Source organism: Podarcis raffonei, chromosome 2 (genome assembly GCF_027172205.1).
Source record: "Podarcis raffonei isolate rPodRaf1 chromosome 2, rPodRaf1.pri, whole genome shotgun sequence".
Lineage (NCBI taxonomy): Eukaryota > Metazoa > Chordata > Lepidosauria > Squamata > Lacertidae > Podarcis > Podarcis raffonei.
In genome coordinates, this window is record NC_070603.1 from 38,737,271 (window position 1) to 38,759,304 (window position 22,034).

Sequence of the window (22,034 nt, forward strand, 5' to 3'; positions counted from 1 at the left end):
ACACAGTGCATTAAAGCACATTACTTTCCCACAGGATCCTGGGACCTGCAGTTTGTTAAGGGTCCTGGGGATTGTAGCTCTGGGAGGGGTAAACAAGACCTCCCAGGATTTTTGGGGGAAAGCCATGTGCTTTAAATGAATGGTTTGTATGCAGCCATATTCAAGCTGACCTTTTTGGCTACAACATCCAGACTAGTTTTTTTTATAATGGGGGTATTTTCCCTAGTCTTCCATTCCTACCACCCACTATTTCATCTTGCCTGGTGAAGGCTTTCAGAGAACTCAAAAGCTTGCTGCTGTTTTGTGACAGTTTGGAGTGTCCTAATGCAGGCCTTGCCCAGCTGTGGGTTTTGATGTCTGGGAAAGGATGGCTTTAGTTCAGAGAGTCTGGGAGAAGGAAGAGAGTCAGAAAGAGTGTTGGGACATGATGAAGGATGGAGACAGAAAGCTGCTGAGGGTTGGCTCATTTTAATGCCTGAGGAAGATCATTTAAATTGAATGCACACGCCCACTCATTCACACAGGGCACAAACTGCTGGACACTTTTCCTGCGCAAATCCCACTGGACTGCACAAGAGCATGGCAGGAGAGTGCGTTTCTGCCAAACGGAGGGCACAGAATGATCAAGTTGCAGACAGTTGGCCAAAGAGGTCAAAAGTTCACAGTGCGAAGCTCAGGGAATTGTTGGAAGGAAAACAGGAAAAGATAACTCTATTCATATTCTGTGCTTCTCTTGAAGAATTTAGCAACCAATCCTGGAACGAAGTTTTTTCCTCACTGAAGCTTAAGGGAAGTATTTTGTTCAGTGTCTCCCTGCCAGCGCAGGGACATTTGCCAAGCTGTTAACAGCTCGAGACATCGCACACATGTGGGAAGGGCATTAATTCAGCTCTGTGACAAACATCTTTTCCCCTGGAACACTTCTCTGTATGGGCAGTCACTTTCAAGGGAGATTGCAAGGGTGGGCATCTGTTCAAAACGCTGACCCGGCCATTTGGGCAATTGTCCAAAAGTAACTCATCTTCCATTTTTGGTTAAGATCATCCCAAAGGTTCTCTTGGATACTTCCAATTCCTATATGGATGTAAAAAAAAATATGTTTAGTATGAAAAAAAATAAGTGACACATGCAATCAACACTGGTGACGTACTCCAGATCCCAGTTAAACCAAAGAATCAAAGGCCTTGTGTACGTCAACAGAAATAGTGGCACACCTGCCGTATAAACTGGCATGGTTGAACAGTCAATGCTAATCCTCAAAGGAAATTTAGTGCTTGAAGATCCTTTTCTTTTTATGGAGTTCTGGGGCCACTCCATGCTCCTAACCATGATTGCTATGCTCTGCCTCCACACTTGGAAGGAGTAATGCTTCTGAATACTAGCTGCTGGAAACCTCAAGAGGGGACAGTGCTCTTGTGTTCAGGTCCCAGAGGCATCTGATTGGCCACTATGAGAACAGGATGATGGACTATGTGGACCATTGGCCAGATCTAGCAGGGCTTTCTCACCTTCCCATGACTCCCCCTCCGCTCCAGACGTGTACGTGTGTGTGTGTGTGTGTGTGTGTGTGTGTGTGTGTGTGTGTTGGAGGGTGTCAGCTGTGAAGAGGCCATACCTGTATAATAGGGAATGGTAGTTCTTTGGGCAGGCAGACTAAGGATCTTTAACAACTTCACTCAGCTGAAAATCTGCAGAATATTGTAGAGGAAAGCGAAAGCAGTTAAATTGGTTTAAAGAAGTAAATTGCATTAGATTGCAGACATCCCTTCCATCATCTTCAACTCAAGTACTTTTCCTTAACTGGGTTGCAACTCAGGCGGCTGCCCTCAAGCCAATTAATGACAATCAGTCATATTTCATTGTTTAAAACCAGAGGTTATGACACTTGGAGTCAGTGTGACAACAGAACGCTAATGGACCATTTTAACCAAAAACATCACTCATCCACCCTGCAGGACCGTTGCTGCCGCAAGATACAATTACATATTATATGGATGATAAATTACCAATTTCCATTCACTTTATTAAGTGGGGCCTTCTACCATCAAATTTGCGTCACGTCCTGACCATGCCAGTTTCAGGAAGTGTCAGTTGGTAGGCAGACGTATCGTCACTCAAGTCAATCAATTTGATTTCCTTTTGATGCAGGAGAATTCAGCCCTTAAAACTGGATATCTTCCAACAATTTATAAGCATGCCTACTCAACAACATTAAAGTCTCACATCGAACATAACCAATCTATAGAAAGCACTTTATGATAATGGAAGTAGGAACAATGTTTGTAGTATTGTAACCTAAGAAAATCCTTAATAATTGGTCTTTTTTTAAAAAAGCATGCCTACTCCTCACATTTAAGTCTGTGCTTAACAGCAGTGGATGCTATCAGGGATGTCTGGGGGGGGGGATTTGTAAGTGCATGAAAAACTGTTTATTTAGGATCCCTAGACTAAATTTCCAAGGTTCTTTGAGTAGAAGCTGTGGCAGCTAAACCAGTTTATATTAATGATAAATATATGGCCTTAGAGTGCATGAGGCTCTGTCTGCACTTTCACAAATCTACGTTTCCCAACTTTGTCCCCTTCAACAGACTAGAAAGTTGGGAAATAAGTACCCATTTAAATATAAATCAGCTAGCATGGTACCAAATGAGGTTATATTGTTCTAGCTTGCACTTTTAGAGGTAGGCAAAAATGGGCTGATGACTCTAATTTTGCAATTATCAAGTTACATAAACATCAAAATATTGCCTTTGGCTTTAGAACCACTTTTTAGCATCTCTTACAGCACACCTATGAAAGATTACCTAGTCATATGTTCCATTGATCTCAAAGGGGCTTACTGCCTTGCAAGTTTGTTTAGGATTACAGCTTTAATCAACACTCCTGCATTTGTAAATTTTGGTTTACTGTTCTGGGAAGGGCTCTCATCATGAACATGAGATTACTGTGAGTTCAAGTGGGCAGACTTACTAAGGGACAAACATCAGCAGGAGAGGAGAGGCACCAGTTGTTGAGAAAGAGGAATGTATATGTCTGAGGTCTCTGAATATTCTACCTTGCAACGGCACTGGAGCTGCCAGTAGAGAAGAGTTTCTATTATACGCCTGTCATTTCAGTAGACAGCAATGCCTCAGCAATAAGATAAAACCTGTCAACACACCAAAACTGCTTTGATCAGGAACAGAAGATGTCAAGTGCGTAACAGAAATGATTCTGTCTCCCCCCCAAAGAAGTCAGCAGTTAGCTTGGCTCTTCGCTGAAAAATAGAAGGGGAATGAAAGATAGAAAAGGTAAAACATGGGAGGAGGGCCAATATGAGAGAAAGAAGGAAAGAAAATTGTAAGTGGGAAGTTGTAGAGTGTTTTTGTGTGTGTTTTGATGTTTCACAGACATTAAAGTTTATTGCCAAGGTCAGCATTTCTGTTTCACGTTATATTGAGGAAGGTGGTGCATATATTGCGTTTCTGCATGCTCAAGTGATGCAAGGGACTTACCGTATATCAGGAATGGCAGTTTGTCAAAGTTGAGCAAAACTCCCTTGTCTGTCTTATGAGAAAAGGGGAGGGAGACAGAGTCACATTCAGATGTATCACATTTACATTTGTTTGTTTTTTTAAAAAAATTATTAAAGATTTTCCTCGTTTACAAAGGCACATGCATTGTCTCTTTCTTCAGGTTATGTTTTCTACAGATCAGTTACATTTGTTGTAAGACATTGGTGTTATATGCAGTATAGGGTTGGGAAAAAGGAAGAGGGACGGGAGAGAGGGGGTGGTAAAGCTTATGTTCTTTTACTTAGTGTATGTGTGGGACTTTGTGTCAGCGTCACTTGAGTAGGTTCTCTTTCTATTCGCTTGTTATGTTTCCTTGGTGGTGAGAGAGGTTGGGGTGGCCTAGGGTATGGTTGATTGTCTTTGGTTGGCTGTAGTGGGATTTGTTTGTGTGGGGGAGAGGGTTGTTAAGTTAGCCATATTGAATTGTATGCTGTCGGTGGGTTCGTGTTGTTGTCTTGTTGGGCTGTGTAAAGGGGAGCCATACCGGGGTGAAGGCGTCTTCTTCTACAGTGGTACCTCAGGTTAAGAACTTAATTCGTTCTGGAGGTCTGTTCTTAATCTGAAACTGTTCTTAACCTCAGTTCCGCACAATTTCTGTTCTCATCCTGAAGCAAAGTTCTTAACCTGAGGTACTATTTCTGGGTTAGCAGAGTCTGTAACCTGAAGCATCTGTAACCCGAGGTACCACTGTATTTGTGTCAGTTTCAGTCTATTGGTTAGCTGTTTAAGTCTGTTTCCCATACTACTTGATACCAGTGTTCCATGTTTAATTCTGACAGGTCCCTCCATTGTCTGGCTATGATGTCTCTGTCTGCTGAGAGTAGATGGGTTATGAGCTCTTTATAGTGTGAGTGGGCATTGTTATTTTGGAAAATGTTCAGTAGGGTTAGTTCTGGGATGACTTCTAGTACCTGTTTAGTTATTTTGCTTATTTCTTGTATGACTGCTGTCCAGAAGAGTTGGGTTTGGGGGCATTCCCACCACATGTGGAGGTATGTGCCTGTGGAGGTGCATCCTCTCCAGCATTTTAGTGAGGTTCTTAGGTGTATCAGCGCCAGTTTCCATGGTGTTAGGTACCATCTGTAAGTGAGTTTCAGAGTGAGTTCTTTTCTTTTCGTGATATGGATTTAAAGGGAGGTTTAGACCACATTCTAGTCCATTGGGTGGAGTTAATTTTGTAGTCTAGGTCATCCTCCCATTGTTTTTTGATTGCATCAAGGGGGTTTGTGGGACTTTGGAGCAGTGTTTTGTATATTGTGGATACCATCCCCTTGCCATGTCCGTTGTTGTTATGAGACGGTTTTAGAAGGTGGTCAAGGGCCTAGTGGCTGTTGGTTTTACTACTGGGTTGTTTAGGAAGGCGTGCGGTTGGTGGTGTGTTAGCCAGGGTATTTGGGTGTCCCCTAGTTTGTATTGTATTTCTTGTGTCACTATGGGTTTGTTATTTCTGTAGAAGTCTGCTAGGCCATATAGACCTTTGGCTTGCCAGGTTTTTATCTGGAGATTTTGTGCTGTGTGGTGGATAAGTGGGTGGTGAGCTAGTGGGATTAGTGGGGATGGGGTTGGGGACAGTTTGCCTGGTTCTTCCTTCCATGCTTTAAGCATGGTCTGTATCTCTCCAAGTGTATCCATTGTTTCATCTCGTTTTCTAGAATGTATGGGATTACGTGGTGCACTTGGTTGGCGATGCAGTAGGAAATTGCTTTTCTCAGATTTCCCCCTTACAGAAAAATACAAGAATAGAAGAGAGATGTGAAACAGAAAACTATAGGAGTGTATGCACAGACTAATTTTTTGCAGCATTTAAACTGGAGAAAATTGGTAGTGTACAATTGCTGTTCTATACTAACTGCTGTGCTATACTAACAATACAATCCTGCACACACTTTGTTGTTGTTGTTGTTGTTTAGTCATTTAGTCGTGTCCGACTCTTTGTGACCCCATGGACCAGAGCACGCCAGGCATTCCTGTCTTCCACTGCCTCTTGCAGTTTGGTCAAGCTCATGTTGGTAGCTTCGATAACACTGTTCAACCATCTCGTCCTCTGTCGTCCCCTTCTCCTTGTGTCCTCCATCTTTCCCAACATCAGGGTCTTTTCCAGGGTGTCTTCAGGATCTGTCCTTCCAGTGAGCATTCAGGACTGATTTCCTTAAGAATGGAGATGTTTGATCTTCTTGCAGTCCATGGGACTCTCAAGAGTCTCCTCCAGTACCATAATTCAAAAGCATCAATTCTTTGGTAATCAGCCTTCTTTATGGTCCAGCTCTCACTTCCATACATCACTACTGGGAATACCATAGCTTTAACTATACGGACCTTTGTCGGCAAGGTGATGTCTCTGCTTTTTAAGATGTACACGCTTACTCAGATGTAAGTCCCACTGGGTTGTATCCAACTAAATCATTGTGTATGAGAACCAGATTCCACTCATGCAACAGAACTTCCCCTCCCTATCCCTATCCACTAGTGCCCCACACATGCCCCAGGTTTGCTCAGGGGATTCTCCCAACTCTCTAGAGCAGATATGGGGGTACGTGGGATTGAGGGGTGTTCTGTTGTGTGAGTGGAAGTCATTTTGCTTGTGCAGAAACTTCACTGGATTAAATCCAAGATGACATATTCCCAGGTAAGAGTTGCATGTAGGATTACAGCCTGAATGCAACTGTTCCCAGAGGGGTAGTCGTGTTAGTTTGTTGCAGGAGAAATATCCAAGAGTTCTATGGCTCCTTAAAAACAGACACATTTTTTGTGGTGTAATAAGACTTCATGGACTAAGCCAATACTGCCAGAGGTCTAAAAGTAGACTCCACTTACACCTGACATTTTGGCTTAGGTCTGGTGAATTACCTCTAGTTAGTATTTAGAGGATGATTTCAACTATCTAAATACAGCAGTTAGCAAAGCTACAGCGGATGCAATTATTTACAGTTGTGTTTGGGAGAACTTAGAAAACTGGATTTATATTAAGTGTCCTAAAAAATGTTCATTTTTCTTCTTCTTTTATGTTATTAAAATACATAATCAAGAATAAAACAAAACCATCACAGAAAACAGCTATGAAATATTGAAGCAGAATCAAATAGGAGGCCAAAGACATCAGCAATACATTCCAGTCTTTCAATACATTCCAGAAATTATAACAAGTCTATAAACACCATTAATATGGATATCCCTTATGCTAGTTCCATCTTCTGTCCTCATCCACAGCATTCCTCACAACGAGAATCAGCCGTCACTTTCAGCAACTCTGACCTTCCCTCAACTTGGTGCCCTCCAGATGTTTTGGACTACAACTCCCATCTGCTTCAGCCAACTTGGCAAATGGTCAGGGATGATGGGAATTGTACTTCAAAATTATCTGGAGGTTACTAGGTTGGGCAAGGCTGAGTAGGTGGCTCTCAAAGGCAGCTGGACTTGCCCTCCATGAATCTGCCTGTCAATGGCCCCTTGAATTTCCAGCTACAGATTAGTACAAGTGGGAGAAGACTCCTGCTTGTAGGATTTCTATAAACATGTGGTTCGCCACTGTGTGAAGCATGATGCTGGGCTAGATCAGTGTTTGATCTGATTGAGCATGCCTCTTCTTATGTTCCCACCACACCAGAACCCATTCTCAGTATGGAGGTATGCAAGAACCTGAAGGAATGATTAAAGAGTGCAGGGTGCATAAAAGCCACTCCTAGGGGCCAAGGTACCTTTGTCCCTCCCAGTAACATATTTGAGGTGGTGGTGGTGGGGAGTTGATGAGCATTGCCATTCAAATGTTGTGTGCACACTGTGTCTTGTGATTGATTATGCAGGGTGGGGCTTACCTGCCGGGGGGCATATTTTATTCAGGGTGTAATTAAATAAAGAAAACTAAAGAACATTGCTGGGAGATAAAAACGGGGTAAGAAGAGAGCATGGAGGTGCCAATATGAACTTGCGTCCTTCGGACTGCTTGGCCACTGGTAAACTGACAATGTGTCACCTCACATACTAAGGGAAGGGCTATTATATTTGACTGGATGCAACTCCTGAAGACAACCTCTCATTTAAGTTTAGCCTGTCCACTTTAGCTGTCTCAATCTGTCATCCGGTAACATTTTGTTTCATGTCCAATGTTAAAAATCAGCCATTCACTAAGCTGCCACAGTGCCTAAGAGCTGACATGTCAAACATTGTGTAACTGGCAATTAACATGTCCTATTTACTTTGTTGAGGGAAACGTGTTGGAAGAAATGTTTCCCCAAGAGAATAGCTTAGTGGGAGAAGTGTGGGTTGTTACTGTGTGGTGTTGGGGCACTCAAAACCAAATTGGGCGAGCTGTTGCCAGAATACAGATATAAAATGCTGACCTCGTTCTCTTAACACACCTTTTGGGAAGCAACTAACTTCCATATTCAAATGGCTCATATGCAATGTTTTCTTTGCTTGCAGGCTGAAGGATCTTATGAGAAAATAAGAGTGAATTTGCTTAACTATAAAGAAGCATGCTTGAAAATGTTGCACGAGTCTGCAATCAGCCCAGGTAAGAAAGCAACCTTCACCACCATCAACACACAAATAATAGTTTGCGAAGCTTGTAGAAATGTGTTGTATCCAAATCAGCAGTACATGAACCTAACGTCACTGCAAAGATTTCAGCTTGTTCAGTGGAGAATTCACCCTCCCTCTTTCCCTGCAATCTATTCTAGGGGCTCCCTCAACCCCGTGGAGCAGATTTGGGGAGTGTGCATGGGGGAGGGGAGAAATAAAACTCCCATTTGCAAGTGGAAATCCTTGCATTGGTGGGATGTGTTAGCTGAAAACTAAAAGATCATGAGTAGTAGGGCTTCTCACCAAAATGGATGCAAGTATAAAGAGCAAGAAATGGTGGAAATTTGGTGAGCAGGATAGGGAGAAGAATGGGATGTATTTTATTGAATATGCTAAGACGGCATATTGCGGGATCAGAACAGCTTTTGGATCCTTTGGTGTCAACTCACTTTCTCAGTCTCCCTCCACACCCCTGAAAGGCCCCCATTTGGCCTCTACCATCAGTTGGGTCAGGGCAATGAATGCTTCATTGGCAGTGGAGATGGGGATATTGGATATGTTGCCCTGAGAATATCCTTCTCAGGGCCTAAGGATTAAACCCTCGGTATCCTCAGTCTCCCAGAGGGAGAGGGATTTGTTATGACATGTTCTTGTTTGTTTGACAGTCATCAGTATTATCAAAGCTGGTGCAGTGCAGACTGGGAATGTGAGCTGGAACAGAAGTAGTTCAAATATAATCTCAAACAAGAACTTGCATAGACAAGCCACTGTTCCTTCAGCCTCAGTCTTTCATTTTTAATACGGTTGTGATAATAGTACTTTTCTACTACTACCTTAAGGTGGCTGTTTACTGAGATAATTTATGCAAATGTCTGTTTGTTGTTGTTAATATTTACTGAACCTCCTTGGGAACATCTTGTTTCGTTTTCTGTCAGTCATCTTAATTCATTTCCTGCTGACATTTGGTATGAGGATGTGATCTGGCCAAGATAATAATATTTATGTGTTGTCATAAAAATTACTGAGGTATTCTGTATGAATGCTATCATCATTATTTTGTTGATTATTCATTTCTAATCCTTTCAACTAACCATTTGGCCTCTTGGGAACATCTTGTTATATTTGTTCTCACTCACCTACATTCATTTCCTGTTGATATATGTGGTCATGATGTGGTCAAAATGATAATCAGCCAGCTTCGTGCTTGTTTTGGTTGCTCGCTTCAGTAATTTTGATGCCTTGGTTCCATTTATGCCCCCGTCTCCAAAGTTTGATTGATAAATGTTCTTGAGAACTTTGCTTGAAATCTAAATCACCATCTATATCTAGCTGAAATGCTTATCTAAGTAGCACAAGTAGCAGCTTAGCACAAGGGTGGCTGCTGGTATGCTTCACTGTAAGTCTTACGTTCAGTGCTCAAAGCGGCAGAAAAAGGAACGTAAGAGGGTTTCATTTCAAGTTTGGTCAGATTCTGTTATGTCTGTTGCAAAGAAGTGGAACTGCATCCCCTCCTGCTTTTGAGCCCTGCTTATGATCAAACTGTAAACTTCATTTAGAGGTATTAATTTAAATGCTACAAGATGTGCAGAGTTATGTATCTTATCAGTGTGGCTTGGTTTGAACACACTGCATTCCTTGGTGATCAGCTGCCTGCATCCTTTAGTGAATGTTAAAAGACTCTCCCTCTCTCTCAGGAATATACTGCAATGGGAGTTTTGATGAATTTGTTTGCTGGCCTCATTCACCTCCAGGAATAGTCTCGGTTCCCTGCCCACATTATTTACCATGGATAGAAAATGGTAAGGCAAGACTTGGAAATATATGCACATTGCAAAGCTGTAATATATATGAGAACATTTCTCTTTCCTTCTAGAGTTCTGTACTGGGTATCCTAGTCGTGCAAAGAAACTGCTAACTGAAACTCTTCAACACTGATGGCGTAGGGTAGCTTCTTAAAGAAATACTTGAATCAATTCTCTCCTGACACATACTCAGAAATCCAATTCTGCCACACTCCATACATAGTATGATGTATGGATTATGATGTACAGCCAAGGTAGAAACATGATTTTGTCAGCAGACTCCTACAGTAGTAAGGAGGAGACAATATGGGGAGGCAAGGAAGCAAGCAAGCAAGCTTTAAAGGAGCCAATGAGATCACACAAGAACGAAAGAGGGAAGGTGGCCAGATTTACTTAATCCCCCTTTGGAATCTGCAGTCCTGAATTGGTTAATTATACAATATCAATGACTGCTTCTCAACCCCAAGCACAAATAATCGAAAGCATGTAAGATGGAATTAAGTGAAATACAATCTTATCCCTTGGGTTTAAGCACTGACAGGGGCTTTAGAAACAAGGAATTAGGAGAATTTGACAGTGTTAATCCATTGATAAATATTAAGCTTTCTACAGTTACCTCCCAAATAAACAGACATTACAAAGAGCCACATACATCCAGCCAAGTCTCCATTTTCAGGGGTCTCTAGACAAGTGATGAAAGGATGATGGCACTAAACCATGTCTGAAAAATGAAATGTGTGGCTTGACCTTTGAGCCTGCGTCTGTTTACATTTAGGAAGTGCAAGAAACGTATACAGAATCTGCTTGGACCAAGGGATTTGGAAAAAAGTTGAAAACTCCACTGTGGTCTGGGATAACCGCACTGAATGTTCTGGGGACAGCCACTACCAGAGAAAAGTAAGTAGAGATGCCTTTTTATGGTTTAATACAGTAACCTGCTTAATCCCCTCTGGAAATCCTCTTGATCAAATTGTTTCCACTGAGTACTTCACCTGAAAATGGGTAGTCTGTGTGTTTATTTAGAAGAGAGAATTGGGTCAACTCAGGCTGGATGCTTAGGTTGAGCACATTCTTCCTCCCAATGTTTCTTGGATTTCTGACTGCTGAGCTGGTTCTAAAAGATATGAGGAGAATGAGTCAAGCCACTAGAAGAGAGAGGCACTATATAAATATAATGAGCAATAATTTTCACTTTCACCTTTTCTTCCATATGGTACATGGGAATCTGTACCTATGACTACATTATTCCAGCCACACAAAACTACTCTGAGATGTAATGAACTCTCATGAGGAATTTAGCTTTTTTTAAACACACACACACACACACACACTTTCCACCTACTAGTTACATATGGATAGGAGTTACATGCACATAATATGGAACTCTGCAAAACAATGAGTATAACCTTTAATCTAGGTCATAGATAGAGCACATCTGGGACATTTTCCAAAATGATTCACAGAATATAAGTGTGGAATGTGGGATGTAACCCACTGGGAGCAGTCAAATATAACATTCCTTGTTTTCCTAGAGTGGACATGCAAGGGGATGTTGGTCCAGCCAGTTGAACTTCCTGTTACACCTGGCTGGAAGATCCTTCCTTGCATGTGACTAGTGGGTGGGCTTGACCTTTCCAGAACTGGAAAAAGGCCAAGGCATGCTGCCACCCTCCCTCTTTTCCATCTTCCTTTCATCCTGCGAACTTCCTGGACTGAACTGCTGGCTGCCAGCCAAGCAGTCCTCCAGATCATTTCCCTTATGGGGTAAACCTGTTTGCATATGTTTGTAACTTTAAGTCTAAAGCCTGGCTTCAGGGATCACACTGATCGTAAGTAAAACTACTTTTTGTTACTTATGAATAAGACTGTGGTGTATTTATTCTTTTAGGAGGGATTTAAAGGGGGATCTTATCAGGAACCTACAATTCAATCTGAGGCAGACTGAATTGCATAATAGTAAGAGGTTCTAACGAGCCTGCAACCAGCTTTCTGCTGTGAGTAAGAAGGGGAATGTAAACTCTGCTAAGTAAAGAAGGATATTAATAAACAATATATCCTCTCCTGCCACCCTCAACATTCCCACATGGAAGTCCATTCAGGAAGAGGGAAAACAAAATGGGCAGATCATCTCTCTCTCTCTTTCCTGGCTGTACAAGCAGAATGCACTTCCATATGTACAAGAGAAGGGGGATTTCCTTTCACTGGCAGCACCTTAAGGTGTGGTGCTCTGGATGGCCTCTCTGGTCCTGGGAATTTTGAGGGAATGGGGACTACCACTGGAGAGGAGACTATCAAGCCTAGCATACCTAGGTACCTTTGTAAGCTTACAAAGACAGCATAAAGGAGATAATAATTTTGCCATATTGATTGCCCTCAGCATCAGGTAACCAGAGGTTCCATTTAAGTAATGACTAATAATAGGTCATCACAAATGTCTGATAAACACATCTGGTTTCCAAAACAGTGAGGGCTTGTAGGAATGTTTAGAAAGATAGGAGAGGAGATGTTAATTAGGTATGAATCAAGACAAACAGCAATCCATGGAAAGCCCAATTGCCGATTGGCTCTAATTCAGCAGTAAAATGCAGGTTTTCCTGGGGAAAGCACCAAGACAAAAACAAAAAAAAAACAAAAAAACCCCACACACCATGCTTAGACACAGAGCTTTAAAACCTGAACCTGTGCCTAAAAACATGGCACAAAATGAAGTCTGAATGAGCCCTGAGTTATGTGCTAGAGTGATCTTCTACAGATGAGATGAGAAACCTGTAGTCCTCCAGATGTTTTTCAATTACAACACCCATCATCCCTGGCCACTGAACATATGACTGGGGCTGATGGAAGTTGATGTCCAACAAAACTGGGAGGACCACAAATTTCTCATTGCTGTTCTTCAGAATTTTCTCTCCTGGCATGATCTCTTTCCCAAACTTTACATCAATTTAACTCCTTTGCTTCTCTGTTGTTCTTAGGATGAAGAACAAACATTGTGGATCTCCACCCTGTACATTTATACTGTGGGATATACTTTTTCTCTTGTTTCCCTTGTCTTAGCGCTTTTCATACTGATGCTGCTCAGGTCAGTATAATCTACCTTTCAGTAAAACATGGTGTTCTGGAATTACCCAGTGGTACATTTTCCAGTTGCCAGGAGCTGGGATTTGGACCTGGGTTTGCATTATAATCTAACGTTAAATGATGGCTGGTGTCATCCTGGACAAAGTGAGAGAAACTTCCCTCTTCCCAGATCAATCAAGGGATCCACTCACCTAATAATAATGCTGAAGTTGCCCTGGTCATACCACACCTATGAGACCATGAAATCTGTACAGTTTTAATTGCATTGTGTATCATGGCAGCTGAGAGGGATAGAGTGGTGATCAGATATTATCAGTGGGTCACCTGTTACCTGAGCATTATAAAAGAAGGCAAAAGACTGCATAATGTAAGTAGGCCCTTGTGCAAGGAATAAACTAGATGTTGACTAACAAGCTTCCAAATCTAATGTTTCCTTCACAAAAGTATTGCAACAAATGAGCAAAGCCCACAGGAGAGAATAAATTAATTGGACATGATTCCTATTAATGCTTGCCTGCCTACTGATTCTCCCCTGAAAATGTTCACACAAGCAGTTTCTAACCCTCCCCAGAGAAGCAGTTGTGCTCCAAAACTGGAGATGAACCCAGCTAGTGTGGAAATGGCAGAGGTGGGTGGGAATCTTTGTAGCCAGCATGTTAAGCATCCACCTTCTGCTGATCTTCTCCTGTAAGTGTTCCACTAGTCTCAGCACTCCCATTCTTAGCAAATTATTGGCTGGGATGAGAGATGTCGTTCCACGCTAAGCAGTGTTTGTCTTTTTCTGCTGCAACATGAGGCCATCTAATAGCAATGGCAGCAGTGAGGTCCTCTTGCTCATCAGCCCTATAGGAGGGACACACACACACATTTTTATTTAGGAGCAGGCATCCCCAGCTCTGCAGTTCTCTGCAGAGAGTATATGTTGTAAACCACACATACCACACCAACTTTCCCACTGCCTCTTTTCCTTTCTTGCTTCACAGAAAATGAGCAACAGAGATGGGAACTCCTATACTCTTGGTTGTCAGGTGTGCTCAGCCCAGTGTGGGATAAGACAGAAATTATGCTACTGGCACAACGTGCAGGCCTAGCTGACCCAAGTGTCCTTAGCACCCATAGCCACTAAGAAGGAAGAACATTTACAGCAGGGCAAGAATATACTGTTATTCAGATCAGAATAAAACCAACTTCAGTGGATTCTTAAGAGGATGCTTCTCTTCTTCCACAGGAAACTGCACTGCACAAGGAACTACATCCATATGAATCTGTTCGTTGCGTTCATCTTACGAGCCGCAGGAGTTCTCATCAAAGACAGAACAACCCACAGCACTTATGTATTTCTTTATGTGGACTCTGAAAAGCCAAGTGATCTAAATGGATGGATATCATTCTCAAGTCCAGAGGTATGGCATTGTTAAAAGCAAGTGGGTGGAAGAAAGAGCATCTAATGATACCTGGAGTTTCTATGTGTTCATGGCTGAATTCTGTAGCTGCAAAGCTTGCTAGAAAACTGTTGTTGATTGAACTCATTCAAAGCGTTGCATTCCATGCTGAGCATCCTTTGCTAGCAAGTTTCAAGCTCTGCATACTTTCTTTTGTATGACGGTAACTGGTACACAAGTATGAAAATAGCTAGAAAATTCCTTTATTTATTTATTTATTTATTTATTTATTTATTTATTCATAAAGCTTATAGACTGATTATTATTTTTACAAAAAAAGCTAAAGTGGTATGCCAGTTAAAAAGCAGATAAAACAAGATATCTAAAAACAAGGTAAATGGCAAGTTAAAACAACTGGAGGAACAAAAGATGGATATGTCCGGAAGATTTACACAGGTGTATGCTGTCTTCCTCAGATGGCCTGCAGCCAGCACATACCACTCGCAATACAGATGCATTTAAGGCACAATTATACCACTTTGACAGCCATGGATTGCAGGTGGTTTTTAGGAGAGCCCTTTATGCTCCTCGCAGAGCTACAATTGCTAGAGTAGTTTAACAATCAAGCCTTCTTCCCATAGAATTCTGAGAACTTTGAGATTGTACTCTGGCTAATTTGACCCTGTTGGACTCTTGGGCCTTTGCATTGCTCATGCAGCAGAGACCAAGTTAGCAGCTTGTTTCATTTGAAGGCTAGCTTGGCAGTGCAGAAGGAAGGTATCTGGGCCCTGCTGCTAGTGTCCTCCATTTGAGAACCACCCAGCCACAGAGCTTTGTAGTCATTAACATTTAACAAAACTGCTTTAGAAAAATAGAGCTTTTCAAATATTCATTTTGACTGACAAGTATCTGACTTGCTTAACAAAAATTCCACATATCTGTATGTACCAAGCTGTATTTTGATAATTGGTAGTACCAAGTTTTACTTTGCTGTTGATGGTTGTTCAATATTAACTTTTCTTCTCACTATCTCATTTCCACAGAAGTTGTTCCTGTGCAGGATGGCTCAGCTTTTGATGCATTATGTTGTTGGGGCAAATTCCTTCTGGATTTTAGTGGAAGGGATTTACCTCCATAGATTATTGGTAGCCACTGTGCTCTCTGAGAAACATCTGCTGTTGAGATACGTCTTCATTGGATGGGGTAAATATACAGATGTTTTTTTCCAGCAGCTTATAGTCCACTGTTTCAGAATTGGTTAGCATCAATCTAAAACCCATGTTATCAAGGCAGCTGCAGCCACGAAGGCCATGCCTATATTGAAGATAAGCCACCCCTCTCTATGTCACAACTGCCCTGGGCGGCTTGGGAGGAAAGGCAAAATATAAATGTACAATAAACTGAATAAATAATAATCGCCGTCTGAGAAATGATCCAAACCCTGCCCTTCATTTTGACATCAGATTATTATAAGCATACTCTTCTTTTAACTTTGTTGCTGCTCAGAGACTGTCCTTGGATAAAGAGGGTTACAAAAATGTATGACTGAATCAACACTGGAAAAAAGTTGCTGTGATTAATAGCCTTTGCCTTGTACATTAGTAATATTCAATCCCATCCCTATATTTCAGCTACTCCATTATTATTTAGTCCACATGCACAAAAACTGTTACATATTGCCCATTCCGAAGTCACATTGTCCCTGCATCTCAATTTTTCCCAGGTTTTCCAGTTCTGTTTGTGGCTTCCTGGGGAATAACAAAATACCAACTGGAGTATGAGGGGTAAGTGACTGTTTCCAAATGCTCCTCTGGCTTGGTTTGTTGCTTCAGTTTCTGCCAAGACAATAGAAGGCATGGCTTGCTGGTTTAAACAAAGGTCTTCGGATAGATACAGGCAAACATTTTGCTCTGTGGTGGTCATTTGTAAACAGGCTGTGGAGATGGTGATCTAGAGTATATAGCCAGATAGTGATAGTGACTTCGCTAAAACACATACACACACCCAAGCACCACCAGTTTCTGTTTTTCTAATCCCCCTATTATTGATATTTATGTGGACATAGTAAGACCAGTCTTGTGAATGGTATAAGAAAGCTTAGCTGATGTGGACCTGATCAGGGCTTGAACAAGAGGCTACAGAGAACTTGATACAAGCTGCTCTGAGCTTTTGAAAGAAAGAGTGGGATGTAAGTATAATTAATAAATAGACCTCTTGCTACACCCTGTTGGTCCCTAATGCTAAACCAAAGGAATTAAGTGAAGTTAACCTGGCGTTTAGATGCACCTAGTGGAACACAAATGAGTCATCATCATTTGCTTCCATAGGTATCAGTTGCTTAAGCCTCCATTAGCAAGCTCATTATAAAAATAAGAAATTGCATTACAACCCACTATGGCCACGACCATTAGAATAATGGTCTTGTGTTATGGGAAAATGCATGCCTTGGGATTACTTGCTTAGGAATGGATTATTGTTTACAATTGATTTTGAAAAATGTAATCTTGATGAGTAATCTGATTAGTCCTCTTGGCAAAAAAAAGCAACCAGGTTCACAGGTCCTATCCAAATCTATTTAAAAATAATGTGGCTTGCCATTTGTGCTTATGTGAGCTGACAGAATAATTTTGACTTACTTCCTAGATGCTGGGCAACACATCACAACATGGCATTCTGGTGGATCATTCGAGGGCCCATTTTATTTTCCATTGTTGTAAGCATCATGGCATAAATTTGATTAATTTTTTATACAGTTGTGGTGGTATGTTTCTGTTATATTATTTGCAAGGGGAGACATCTCCTGGTGCACAGCAGAGTGAGACTGACTTGGCCCTTTCCATGATTTGTGTCTCTCTGTATTTTACAAAATAAAGACACGGGACTAACCCTAAATAATTTAAAGCAAGGATTGATTGAACAAAGATGGCTGTGGAAGGCAAAGACAGGACAGGGATTAAATGTGGGGGAGAAGTTTGCATTAAACTGTGAACTGACTGAATCCACACTTCCCGAAGCAATACATGGACTGAAACCAGCTTCAAAATTCAGAAGATCAGAAAAATGAGAACCAGAGAGTGTCCCAGAGAAGGATATGAGCAAGATAGTCTTGGGAACATGAACAGGCAAATACTTTTGCTTTTCTATTTTAAAAAGAGAGATTACATGCTATGATACCCATTCAAATAAATGAGCATGTAAACATGTATGCAGGTATTATGTCTGTGTGATACATAAGATATTGGCAAGGGTACTTATCCTTGGTGTTCTTTTCCATCTGCTACTGATGCTCCCTGTTCCAGCAACCATTAATAAAGATCAAAAGTATCTTGGATCAAAAGCCTGACCTAAAGAAACGTGTGGGGACAGAATGAGCTAAGAGAAATGGCAGGGGAAATTGTCTAAATGTGATGGGTAGAAAATCTCTAGAAAATATGTCTTCACATGTTCAGAGGCTGCAATACTAAGCACATTTACCTGAGAGTAAGCTCAACTAAATTCAATAGGACTTGCTTCTGAGTAAACACGGTTAAGATTGTGCTGTGATTTGTTGCTTGTGGTTAATTTCTTGTGATTGCCCCATTGCTAGCCAAATAATGTCCATTGCATTTACTGAAACTAACCAAGAGGTGTGTTTCTTTGAAGGTTAACTTCTGCATCTTTCTAAAAATTGTGAAGCTGCTACTTTCCAAACTTAAAGCCCAGCAAATGAGCTTTCGTGATTATAAATTCAGGTAAATATTACATTCTCAGATTTGTACTTATCTACTTAGCCTTCTGCAGTACTTTTTCAACTGAAAGAAGAATCCACTGATTATGTTCCAGTTCATTCTAAACAAGAATTTCCTACATGTCTATTTTTCTTTGTTACATTGTGCTGGGGAGAGAGGTTTGGACAAGATTCTAACTATCTTGGCAGAGTTGCACAATGGCTGATTGCACCAGGCACTTTTATGCTTGGTTGCATCTTACCATGGGCAGCCTCATCCACCTTTAAACAAGCATTCACCAGGAACATACTTAGGCTAGAATAGATCACAGTCATGTTGTTTTGCACATAGGTGAATATTTTACTTACAAAGTTTCAATAGTAGTCAGAGAACATGTCTCTATTGTTATGAGTTGGGAGGCAGACCCTTCATAATTTCTACAATCAGTGAAGGGTTAGAATTTGAGCAAACTCATAAATTCATGACTTTAGCAAGGGCTGGAAACAATACCAAGTAGCTTTCTTATGAGCCCAGCCTGGCAGTGGCTTGCTGGGTTTGATCACTGAAGAAACAAAAGGCTGATAAGTGCCTAGTTTGTTTAATAATGGTAAACTCACTAAGACAATAAATCTGTGTCTGGGCTGTACTACTTCAGGTGAATTGTCATCTCAAAACAACCACAACATACTTGTGCCCACAAGGTGAAAAGGTTAAGGCTAATGACACTTTAAAGACTAGCAAGTTAGTTTACTATGACATAAGATTTTATGGATAACAATCTGCTTCTTCAGAAGAATGAAGTGTTATCCTGAGTTACAGGTACTTATCTACATGTCTGGAGGGCAGGGGCTGTAAGCAGTGAAGTCAGAAGGAAATGAAATTCAGCACAGTACAGTCTATGATAGTTAGTGGTAATACAGATACATAGTACAGTAAAAAAGCCTTTGTTCCAATTCAGTCCACAAGTGACAGCATTGAACTTCTTGATAAAATTGAAATTCAACAATTTCATGTTGCTGGAGGTTTGACTAAAATCCTTAAATATATCCTTAATCACAGGGGTGGGGGAATTGGCCTTCCACATGTTGTTTTTCCATAATCCCTGACAATGGGCCATACTGGCTGGGATTGATGGGAGACAAACAACATTGGTAGGACCACAGATTCACCACCCCTGCATTAATATATCAATATCTATGTATGAGGTTTGATCATTCTAATGCTAGCACCAAACAAATGGAGGTGAGTGGATAATATCATGATTCCATTGAGATTTCTTGATGCAGTTTATCTCTAGGATTGAATTCATTCTTATGGTTATTTTTATTTTTAGACTGGCAAGATCAACCCTTGTGTTAATACCATTGCTTGGGATTCACGAGATTGTCTTTAACTTCATTGTGGATGAAAGAATTGATGGTTTTTCCAGGCACATAAAAGTCTTCATTCAGCTGACCCTGGGCTCCTTCCAAGTAAGTTCTTGTGCTGGAAGGGGCATTATTTATTACCACTAATTAATAAACAAAGGGCATTAATGAATATATATGATGAAAAGAAAAGAAACAATAATCTTCATACTAAAACCATACATAGAGCAGAAAGCAAAAAATCTTCAAAGAAAAAGACAACATAGGGTTGAATATTACAACTATTGTAATATAATGCTTATTTACCTGAGAAAGCTCCAAATTGCTTGTGTATAACTTCTAGAGTCACATCAGTAAACCATGGTTGCTGGAAATATTAGCGAATGAGGGAGGGAGGGAGCACTCTTTGATATATGGTTCTCAAGAAGAACTCTGTGGAAAATGTTCTTGAATATAAATAGCTGGTAAGGGTTTGCAAACGAATGCTTGAAAATTCGGGGAACAGACTATGTAATTCAATGAGGAAATAGCAATTCAGGAAACAACTTTCAGAATAGCAAGTATTAGAAATTAAAAATGATCATCACTCTTAAGACATGTGGTATACCATATTCTGTACTAGACATATTCTGTACTAGTCTACAAATGCAATAAAGAACTTTGCAGCTAGTTCATTAACTATTAAATACAGATTCAGATTTGCTTGGGGATTTGTTGGTCCCAAAGAATGAGACATTTGGTCTAAGTAAAGAGTTGTCATTAGTTCCATTTTTTTCAATGGGGAATTATGCAGTGTCTTTCAATTTTCAGATATAAATCTGCCTGAGGAGAAATGCTTTGAGTCTTAGATGTCCTTAAATTCTTGCCAGCGGGAACCAGGTGCAAGAAGTCAGATGTATATCAGTCCAATATGCATGTTTCTTGCATTACTACTTTTTTAGCATGTCAGTACTAAGTGGGGTTGCGGGGTGTCAGCTACTGAGCTTTTGGAAAACTGGCTAAATTTGATACTGCTCTTACAAGGTCTCACAATCACATCCTTGGGAGGGTTAAGTTCACAAGCTATACATGTAATTTTGCCCTAAACTTCAGTTGCAATATTTCCTGCACAACCTAATGCGAAATGCACAGATTAGGTCAAAGTGATATATTTCGTGGGACCAACCTTGGTGGTTTAAAATTGCAAGCCTGACATTTCCTCGAGCAAAATTGTTCTAAGAAAAATAAAACAGTACTGGTACCTTGTACTGGTGCCTCGTCACATGCTACCTGAGAGATAAAGATGATTTTTGAGCAAGGGGAAGTTAGTTGTGTTAATGTTCAATTTAGCAGCATGATGACTCAGGTTTCAGGTGTTTTCTAGGAACAATATTCTGTGATTGCATAAGCTTGTAGTTGAATTGTACCTTGGCAAATTTCATCCAGATCTAATTTACCTTCTCTCTCTTTTCCCTTCCAGGGTTTCTTTGTAGCACTTTTATACTGTTTTTCTAATGGAGAGGTAAAATATCCTTCTTGACCTTCATTTCTAACCACTTGTTTCTCTTGGAAGATGTTGCAGAACAGACTGACTGGTGCAGCTTGCACTTTGTCCTGTGTGACGTTCTTGGTGGTCACCTGGCATTTTATATCAGTTAGTATATATTGAAGAGTTTTCTGTTGTGTTCCTTGCAGTAGTTGGAGATATCATGCAAGTAACACGACCCCTTTCAGCTTGCTCCTTGAAACGGCAATATAGGGTACCTACTTGTAAACAGATCAACTTGCAATAAGCTGCCCATGCATGCCAAGCAGAAGGCCAGGATGCTACCCTTGTGCCTCTAATTATGAGGAGGGGCACCAACCTGTCCTGATGTGCAACAGATTGGAGTAGAGCTGAGCCCAAATGGAAGGGGGAACATTCCATTACATGAAGGTGTTCATTCTCCAGGAAGTGTTCTCCTCCCCTTTTCACTGAGGGCAGGGAGCAGAAACTGGTAGGAACGAAGGATGGCAGAAAGATATGTGGAGAATGGGAGGCAGCAGCATAAACAGAGTGATATTCGCAATATTCAGCTGCTGCACTGTAAAAAACATGCTGAAGTCATTTAAATAGCAACTATTCGTAAGTGCCTGTGTACGCTGTCCAAGTACAGTGGTACCTCTGGTTATGTACTTAATTCGTTCTGGAGGTCCGTTCTGAACCTGAAATTGTTCTTAACCTGAAGCACCACTTTAGCTAATGGGGCCTCCTGCTGCCGCCGTGCCGCCGCCGCACGATTTCTGTTCTCATCCTGAAGCAAAGTTCTTAACCCAAGGTACTATTTCTGGGTTAGCTGAGTCTGTAACCTGAAGCGTATGTAACCTGAAGCGTATGTAACCCGAGGTACCACTGTATTGTGATAATATCAATGAGAAACCTGCTCTCTGTATAAAATGCACAGAGAGTTCTGTGGGAACATACTGGGACAGTGAGGGGGAAAGGTGTAAAGTAGATCAGGACCTCTTGAAAGGGGCATTAGGAGCAGGTGTACTGTGCTAAACACTGCAGAGAGGCCTAAGATTGTACTTTGTGCTGCAGGTCTCAGAGTATATTTTACTTGTAATTACTTGAGCAGTCAGGATTTCTGCCTGTTGGGTCGGTGTG

At 41.1% G+C, this 22,034-nt stretch overlaps 1 protein-coding gene across 2 annotated transcripts in view; it reads left to right on the top strand.

Moving 5' to 3' along the window:
- The window catches only part of GLP2R (glucagon like peptide 2 receptor), a 37,753-nt gene that overhangs the window by 14,499 nt on the left and 1,220 nt on the right, over positions 1-22,034 (top strand). For both annotated transcript variants that reach the window (XM_053376078.1, XM_053376077.1), the window contains exons 2-12: positions 7,974-8,064; positions 9,767-9,871; positions 10,650-10,771; positions 12,847-12,953; positions 14,181-14,355; positions 15,378-15,537; positions 16,058-16,118; positions 16,978-17,047; positions 17,977-18,065; positions 19,375-19,513; positions 20,868-20,909. In XM_053376078.1, coding sequence (XP_053232053.1) covers positions 8,037-8,064; positions 9,767-9,871; positions 10,650-10,771; positions 12,847-12,953; positions 14,181-14,355; positions 15,378-15,537; positions 16,058-16,118; positions 16,978-17,047; positions 17,977-18,065; positions 19,375-19,513; positions 20,868-20,909 — 1,098 coding nt within the window. In that variant the 5' untranslated portion in view covers positions 7,974-8,036. The remainder of the gene's footprint in view (positions 1-7,973; positions 8,065-9,766; positions 9,872-10,649; positions 10,772-12,846; positions 12,954-14,180; positions 14,356-15,377; positions 15,538-16,057; positions 16,119-16,977; positions 17,048-17,976; positions 18,066-19,374; positions 19,514-20,867; positions 20,910-22,034) is intronic.